Source organism: Hypomesus transpacificus, chromosome 19 (genome assembly GCF_021917145.1).
Source record: "Hypomesus transpacificus isolate Combined female chromosome 19, fHypTra1, whole genome shotgun sequence".
NCBI lineage: Eukaryota > Metazoa > Chordata > Actinopteri > Osmeriformes > Osmeridae > Hypomesus > Hypomesus transpacificus.
The window spans coordinates 6,111,613-6,120,546 of record NC_061078.1 but is presented as its reverse complement, the minus strand read 5'-3'; the positions used below and the strand labels follow the sequence as shown (position 1 = coordinate 6,120,546).

General features: G+C 48.8%; 1 protein-coding gene and 1 long non-coding RNA gene across 2 annotated transcripts in view; one reads left to right on the top strand and one right to left on the bottom strand.

The window, feature by feature from the left end:
- LOC124482118 (potassium/sodium hyperpolarization-activated cyclic nucleotide-gated channel 4-like) overlaps positions 1 to 1,844 on the top strand; it is an 18,013-nt gene extending 16,169 nt beyond the window's left edge. The window contains exon 2 of the mRNA XM_047042484.1: positions 1,299 to 1,844. Coding sequence (XP_046898440.1) covers positions 1,299 to 1,764 — 466 coding nt within the window. The 3' untranslated portion in view covers positions 1,765 to 1,844. The remainder of the gene's footprint in view (positions 1 to 1,298) is intronic.
- On the bottom strand, positions 1,622 to 5,156 carry LOC124482119. Its single transcript, XR_006957713.1, has 3 exons — positions 5,058 to 5,156; positions 2,121 to 2,201; positions 1,622 to 1,700 (listed from the first exon to the last, which is right to left on the bottom strand). It is a non-coding gene; the product is annotated as an uncharacterized LOC124482119 (long non-coding RNA).
- Between the last annotated feature and the right edge of the window lie 3,778 nt (positions 5,157 to 8,934).

Below are 8,934 nucleotides of genomic sequence, written 5' to 3'. Positions count from 1 at the left end.
ATCATTCGGGCCCAGAAGAGCGGTCCACAATGCAAGGCCCTCTCCCTCGATCCCATCTATAGAGCACCAAGGATATATCATCCTTTATACAACAAAACCAATCTGGATTCAATTACAAGGCAGCCAGAGAGTGCAATTTATAACCAAAGTCCCAGACTGGCAAGATGGAGGAGGTCACGCCACACTTTGTAATCAACAGTTAACCCTCATTGACCTTTTAAACAGGCTGGCCACAGGCAACAGTTGTGATTTACAGTGCAGCACAAATACATTTACAATCTAGGACAAATAGTTTTCATCAGGTTGTGTTTGTGTGTGGAGCATTTTTCTTTCATGAAGGACTGAGTCATACAATAGTCAACTAGAACACAGACCCATAATAGAGTCACCAGTATCACAAATGGACACAGCTCTGTAAACTAATGACTCATTTGTAGGTTGGATTGTGTGATTCCACAGACACATACTGGGGTCTTTCACTAAAGTGAGGGATTTATGATATGGAAACTTTAATAAAGTGTGTAATATGACAATGAGAACATCAAAGTTTTACCGAAGGTTTTGAGTTAAAGAACAACCAACAGACAGAATTATCCTACGCTTGTGTACAGACATGTTGGGCGTTTGTGGAGCTCTTTCCTTCTGGATTTTTACAACAGTACAATTTTACCACACTCTGACTCTCACTCTGACTCTTATTCAAATCAAATCAAATCAAATCAAATGTATTTGTATAGCCCTTTTTACACACAAGCATGTCACAGAGGGCTTCACATGCGCCCATAGAACTGCCCCTCAACCAACCTAAACCCTCAAGGAAGACAAGGAAAAACTCCCAGAAAAACTCCCACCGGGAGAAAAAATGGAAGAAACCTTGGGAGGAGCAATTCAGAGAGGGATCCCCTCCTCCAGAGACGGTTGGTAAGAGAGAGGAGCAGAACACAAGCTAAACATAGTCATACAGTGTCAATGGGTTTTGAAACACCAAAATCCATTGTTCGGCTTTATAGACGTTGGATGGGACCGGGAAACTCGCTGTTGGCCGTCATGGAGACTGGATTCCGGGTGACGACCTGGTTCAGCGTAGGCAGACCGACGACCAAGCAGGTCCTGACAGCTCAAACCCCCCACACCACAGGGAATGTGTGGGGGGGGGGGGGGACAGAGAGGAGAGCAGGGATTAGAGAATGCCAGGAGCAGCTAACATTTGATTTTGATTAGATTTTTTTGATCAAGATTTGATTTTGATTTGATTTGACTCAGGTTCGGACTTTGGCTCTGTGTGTGTCCCCGTCCAGGTTCTACTGGGACCTGACCATGCTGCTGCTGATGGTGGGGAACCTGATCATCATCCCCGTGGGCATCACCTTCTTCAAGGACGAGCACACGCCTCCCTGGATCGTCTTCAACGTGGTCTCCGACACCTTCTTCCTCATGGACCTGGTCCTCAACTTCCGCACGGGCATCGTCAAGGAGGACAACACGGAGATCATCCTGGACCCGCAGCAGATCAAGATCAAGTACCTGAGGAGCTGGTTCGTGGTGGACTTCATCTCCTCCATCCCCGTCGACTACATCTTCCTCATCGTGGAGACGCGCATCGACTCGGACTTCTACAAGACGGCGAGGGCGCTGCGGATCGTCCGCTTCACCAAGATCCTCAGCCTGCTGCGGCTGCTCCGCCTCTCCAGGCTCATACGCTACATCCACCAATGGGAGGAGGTACAGCCACATCCGGTTCATTTAAGTGTGTGCATGCATTAACATAATGTGTTAGTACTGATGATTGGTCATCAGTTCATTACGATTGTGTCAACCCTGTCCCCATAGGCTTATGTGTGCTCTAAAATGAACAGTAGGCTCTGCAGTGGGCAGTCAAGAATTTCAGAAGGAAAAATTGGGCAATAACTATTCATGCACAGAGAGAGAGGCGGGTGGGGGGGAGATAGCGAGCTAGAGATAAAGCTGGGGGATGGAGAGATAGAGAGGTAGAAGAGAGAAAAGAGAGAGAAACAGACACAGAGAGAGGACAAGGAGAGAGACAAAGGGAACGAGAGAGCAAGGGGGAGGGAGAACGGCAGAGACGGCAATCGAACTAACAGCCACTCGGAGCACCGCACCGTCAAACCATGCCGCATAGACGCCTCTTCCTATAGCCGGCTGTGCTGCATCCAGGCTGCTGCACGGCAGCTCGCAGCGTCCTGGGGAGATAAGAGTGTTTACTGGGCTCCACACCCCTGCCACCTTCCCTGGTGGAGAGAGAGCTGTGGCTGATTGGGGAAGACTGCCTGAAGAGGCTGCTTGCTCGAGCTTCCCCATCACATCCGTGATGAGTCCTGGGTTGCTGATTACGGCTCTGTGTGTGTTTTCATGGTGTGTGCGTGCGGGTGTGCGTTAGCGTGTCTGTCACTGAGCGACTGTGTCTTGATGTGTGCGATGCATGCACGTGTGTGTGTGTGTGTGTTTGTGAGTGCTGTCTACCCCGGCAGTGGAGGTCTCAGAGCCCAGAGAGACGCTGGTGGAGTACAGGCATGATTATAATTACGGCTGGTAATTAGAAATGTTCCCATGTCCCCCTCTTGGGTGGATCCTCCAGCCCCTCTCCCAGAGGTAGGAGGTGCGAAGTGGAGAATGTCTCTGCCTGATACACCAACACCTCCCCTCCCCCACCCCCTACTGCCCCAACACGCCCCACCTCCACAAGATGGCGTGGATAACCCCACCTCTCCTACACCCTCCCTCCACACACACACACAAACACACACACACACACGCTGTGAGATGGGGTTCCCTACCTGAAGTCACCTCTAGGGGCTGTGGTCTCTGCATATTGTAGCAACCCAGGGGACTTGAAAGACAGATTAACAATGACAATAGGAGACTCTCAGAGACAGTTCGCTTTAACATAAAGTGTCCTTTAAAAACTTATGCCAGGAAAAGGGTAATGGGACAAACTAACTCAGGATTATTCCTGTCCAGGGTCTGCCAGCCTTCATGCGGTGTTGTCCTGTGGGGGGTTTAGAGCAGAGCGAGAGGTCAGGCCTTTTTCCAGCCAATCTCCTTACTGAACAAAATTCCTGCCGTGTTGCCTCTCTGGTCCTTTGTTCCTCACTCTCCTCCCATGTGGCCTTGGGCTGGCTCCCTTAATGCCTTCCCCTGATCACCTGATGGGCTGCAGGTGTGACCAGTGCCATGTGCCAAGTGGCTGCAGCACTTGAACAGCCAGATAGACTCCCTCTATCACCTCCCCCAATCTGAGCCTGTGGACCCGCCCCCTGTGCCGGGATTGGCTGGTCTGTTTCCCCCTGGTTTGCTACAATATAAACCTTTCTTCCAGTCATACCACCACAAATGAAATGGGTATTGTAAAGGCATTCTTATCTTCATCTCAAATAGTGAATAATGCTATACTCTCTCTTTCTTCCTCTATTGTTGTGCCCACCCACGCACAAAAGCAGACACACTCTTACTGTCACTCACACTGATGCACACACACACACACACGTACACACGCACACACATAAAAGTCTCTCTTATCCCTTGGGGGTGTGGTCATCTGAGACCTGGGTTTTGCAGGACAATAGGAAGGACTTTGAATAGATGCCACACAAACCACAACAAACCACACCGGAGACCCTGAGGCATTAAAACCTCTCCTCAAAATGGTAACCCAGTTTAGGAAGCATTCATCTGCATCCATCACAGCAGCAGTGTACACGGCAGGCATCTCCTTCCTGTCATTTCAGAGGTAGGAAAAAAGCTCAAATTGGAGAGAATTCTCTTTCACTGCCCCCCCCCCCCCCCCCCCCCACACACACACACACACACACACACACACCCCTCCCACACAAACACTCACCTATGTGTGTGTGTGTTCGGTAAGTTCTGAGGAGTGAGAGATGGGAGGATGCTAGACGGTCACAGCTTTAGCACCATTTGCATGTGTGAGTGCGAGCGTGTGTGTGTGTGAGTGCGAGCGTGTGTGAGTGCAAGCGTGTGTGTGTGAGTGCGAGCGTGTGTGTGTGTGAGTGCGAGCGTGTGTGTGCGTGTGTGTGTGTGTGCGAGCGTGTGAGTGTGTGTGTGTGTGTGTGAGCGTGTATGTGTGTGTACTGATCGGCACTGGTTAGGCAGGCAGAGCGAAAGGCCAGCTTTGCCTCGCTGGGGGAGGCCTGCAGACGCAGCCCTGCAGAAATGTCATCTGTCATCTCGGAATAACTTGTCGCAGTGATCTCACCACCTGAGTGACTTTTAGACTTTTTCCGTTGACAACTACATTTCAAATTACACAGTGTTTTTTGTTGTTGTTGTGTTTTTTTACACCGCCATTCAAGGTGTTGTTGAGCCGTCCCGACAGGCTATCTCTAATGAAATTCCTGTTTTCAGAGTCGAGCATCCTGCTGTTAGTTGAGGCAATACAGAGCCATATAAAATAACTACTGTTATAACTATATCAATAACAATTTGTTTATGCCGATTGAATAGAGAATGGCTCTCGCTCACTGCCTTGCCTTGCATATTAAACCAGTGCTCTGTTTTACAGTGATGTGACCTCCATCAGGCCTCACCGACCTGAAGGCTGAGAATAAAGAGGAACAGTGGACTCTGTGGTCCACGCAGCAAAGCATAGCACACCCCTGTAATGGCTTATGCTGGATCGTGCTGCAGTGCAACATGCCATCGGACGTGCTGCTCTGTCAGAGAGGGTGTTAATGATGGTGGTGGGGGGAGCGAAGTTGCTGGGAGGTGTGTGTGTGTGTGTGTGGGGGGGGGGGCTGTATGTGAGGCCCAGAGCAAATGAGTGAAGAATCCATGTTCCCACCTGTCACAGGGTGCATAAGCTAAACACTTTCCTTTAGGCCAGGCTCCTAGTCCGGGCCACACAACACCAACAGCAGGCCAGACAGCAGGCCAGACAGCAGCCCAGACAGCCCAGACAGCCCAGACAGCCCGCCCCTGAAGATTCCCTCAAGCACAGATCGCCGGTTAAGCGTCGCCCTCATTCTGTTGCCCAAATGTAGAGTGGAACATTTCCAGAGATATTCTAGAGTGTAACATACCTTTGTGTCGCGACGGACTGCGACGACCCATATGACGAGACAGAAGCGATGCCCGAGCCACTGTGTTTACCAGCGAGATAACGACCACGCTGAGTGCATCCCCACTGGCGTGAGTGTGTGCGCGTGTCAATGCTAGCCCTGTCACAGATAATGACATTCTAAGTGGTGTGCAGATATCCATCAAAGGCATAGAGAGGGGGAAGAGGCGGGGACAAGCAGAGGGGGGAGGAGGAGGTGAAGAAGGAAGCGGGAGGGAGAGAGGGGAGACGGGGTCTGCCATGCGGCGTCTCTCCTGTCGACCCCCGTCACCCTGACAGCCCAGCTCCTCTCATTGTCATATTTCATTGGGATGAAAATAAAGACCCAGGCCGGATGTGCTTCTCATAGGACTTGTCTCCTGCCATCAGAGAACCAGTGACTTGAATTAAATTAGTCAGCATGTTATTAAATCAAACTCAAACCGATTCACTAATGACTATGCCCCAAAAGGACCTCCCCCCCTTCACACATGCACGCACGCACACACACACACACACACACACACACACACACACACACACACACACACACACACACACACACAGAGAGACACCACCTCCACTTCCTATTTCAGATGCCATCATCACTGTCACATGTAGTGATCAGACAAAGCAGTGCAGTTAGCACGGACGCCAAGGCACTGTGAAGACTAGGCTAGGCTACCGCAAGAAAAAGAACCACCCAAAATACAGCAGCTAGACAGCGTCTAGACCATATTTGCCTTAGCGCGTAGCTGTAATTTCCTTACAGGAGAAGACACTTCGAGAGAGGTCAACTCGCATAGCATCAGTGGGTGGATAACTGCGGTGTGCCAGGCAATTATATAGCTTTGTGAACAGAGTGTTAGAAGCTGTGGGCCCAATACCATCTGTGTTTGTTAATGGTGTCGCAGGCAGGGAGTCCCTCTCTGTTAATAAAGGCATCTGGGATGGGGAAGATGTATGGTGTCGCTGCCCAGCAAGCTGAGAGCACGATGGAGGACGGAATGTGTGTTTGTTAGGTGTGTATATAAAGGGATGTTTGAGATGGGGGGGCGGGGGGGGGGGGTGCGAGCAAATACTCCACAAAAGAAATCTCCGGACGCTTGGATGAGCGCTAGCAACGTGCAAGACGTTAGCCCCCGCAGGCCTTCCGCCTTTCATTTCCACCCAATAAATTGTGGCAAATTATATAAATAAAGCATAAAAAAACAACCAATCAGACCCCCATGTTGGCGACCCGCTACCTTGGCCAAGGACTGCTCTTTCAGAGATAAGAAAGGCAAGAAGAATGGGTTTAATGGGGTATTATTGAGTGCACAATGAGGCTTGCCGGCAACACTGACAGCTCCTCAAAAATGTGAATGCTCCTTGTATGATATTAATACCCACTGCTGGGAGCCTTTAAAGGAGTATTACAACCAAACGTGTAATCCTGCTCACAGCCCTTCCGTTGCTGCTTGGTAGGGGTCTAAGTGGGAGAGGGAAGCCCTAGTGTTTGTCCCCCTCCCATGACCCCCCCAGCTTTAGATGGGTCATGGAATAGGTCCTCCTGTGGTGTGCTCTCAACACCCACCCGCCCCCCCCACACAAACACACACAGGTACTTTTTAATCTCCATCTGTTCTATAGCCAGTACTTGTGTATGTGGGTGGGTTTGAGTGAGTGCGTAAGTGTAGTTGTCTTGACACCCATTAACCCCCCCTCCCATCTTAGTGTTTTAGTATTGCTCATGTTGACCCCATTGTGAGAGACACTGAGGAGTCCCGTGGGCTGAACTAAAATCATAAAAGAGGGGATTTGAGGGTGCGCAGAGCGTTGTGAAAAGCGGCATCAGTGAAAACAATGTGAGTGAATGATTGGTCTTGGATTTGGCGGCGACAGTTCACGCCAAGCATTCATCATCATTAGGGAGGGGGACAGGGAACACCAGATGCCTGAGCCTAGCGCTACCTCTGCTGTCTGGACTGCCTCCTTCTCCATTCTGGGACACAGGCAGCTATTCTCTCACCTGGACCCCGTGCTCCTCCCTCCATCTGTCTGCCATGACTTGGCAGCTGCCTCCCCGACTTCCTGTCTGTCCTAGATAGCTTCCTGTCACACACTGATGTCCCCACATTGCTCAGATGGCCTCACATCGTTCTTCACCTAGCATGTCGTTTCTTTACGTTGGTTTCCTTTTACAGCCTGACTATGTTTCGCTTAACATTTTTACACATTTATTTTCTGTTCATTTTCCAGTGTAAGGTGAAGAGAAATCATGAATTTTCATGAGGTCCAATGCTGCAAAGATCAGTTTAAAGATAGATTGGTATAAGCCTTAGTGAATTGCATTACACTTCCAAAACAGGTCAATAACTGCATATCTCATGCACACAGTTTTTTGCTTAATAGCTTGTCTATTAATACTATGCAGGTGAATGAGCTCTATTTAAAGTGTAACCCATGAACAAGTACCCCAACCTGTGTGCGTGTGTGTGTGTGTGTGTGTGTGTGTACGCACACACACACACACACACGCACACACACACACTCAAGCACACTCAAGCACGCACACGCACTTACAGCAGTGCTGAGGTTATCCTGCCTGTCATTGTGAGAGACCCTGCCCTTAAGATACCTTTGTGGAGTGTCTGTGCGCCTCTATCAATCATTGGCCTGTTGTTTCCTGGGATAGTAATGGTGTCAGGATCACTGCATGGTCCTATCAATTAAAAGCAGGAGACTGGAAATCCATCATCCTTAATGCAATGCAGTGAATTCTGCAATGCAGTGGGCCCAGCAATGCGTGTGAGTGTGTGTATGTGTCATTCAAATGAGATGATCTTCACTGGCCTACTGCATTCCAGCATTCAGAGATCTTCTGTAAGAAAGAAAAAAACACAGAAAGAGAGGGAAACTTAAGGAGAATCCTGGAGTCGGAGGAAGAGAGAGATGCATTCCTCAGCTCCAAAATAATGACCCTTTAATAACCCTGTATCAGAACAGACTTTTCCCATTTAGCTGGAGCGGTTTGGGGTAATTGAAAGACAGTCCTCTCTGCCTCAGCAGGAGTTGATTTGAATTGACTGTGAGGCTGAGAGGGGAGATAGGGCCGTCTCTCCTCCCTCAGCCGCTGGGTTTGAAAGCTGCTCCAGCTCAAGGTGGAGATTTGCATGGCATTATTCAGGATAGGGCACTCCCAAACCAACACTGAGAGAAGTTCAGGAAGCTGATTGAGGCCAGAATGTTTTGGGGCATGAGGCTTACAGCCTTAAGGACTGGTTGTGGACATGACCTTCTAATTCTTTTCTGACTTTGGGACATTGTTTCATTTACTTAAACAAAGTCATATGAGTTCCCTCTTTGAGTGTCCCTGTGTTTAACTGTGGATGAGTCTTACTCATGGAGTTTCTCTACAATGTCTTGTCTTTTTTATTATAAATCTTTTTTTTCACATAGCTTGTCAAATGATTAGTTTGCCTTGTGCGTTTAGCCCGAGGGCCAAGTGGAATATTAGCATGTTAATTACATAAAAAACACTCATGTGAAATGTAAACTGATAATTAATTCAAATTTTGCACTCAGAAACTGTGAGCTGTATATTCTGTATATTTTATACCTCAATCCATTTTTAATCAGGAGAAAATTGCCACATTTGAATGCATCACCTATCAGGCTATCGCTGAGCAAAGCCAAGCCCCGCACCCTGGGTAAGATAACGCTCACCCTCTGCTGCCTCTGAAATACAATTTCACAAATTGAGGAAGAAATATCAATCTCAATGTGCATGGAGACAGTATGGGACCCTTCATGATTTATTCATTGAGCCACAGAGTGATTTTACAGCTCTTTAATGTTATGGAATGTCATTTAGTTCC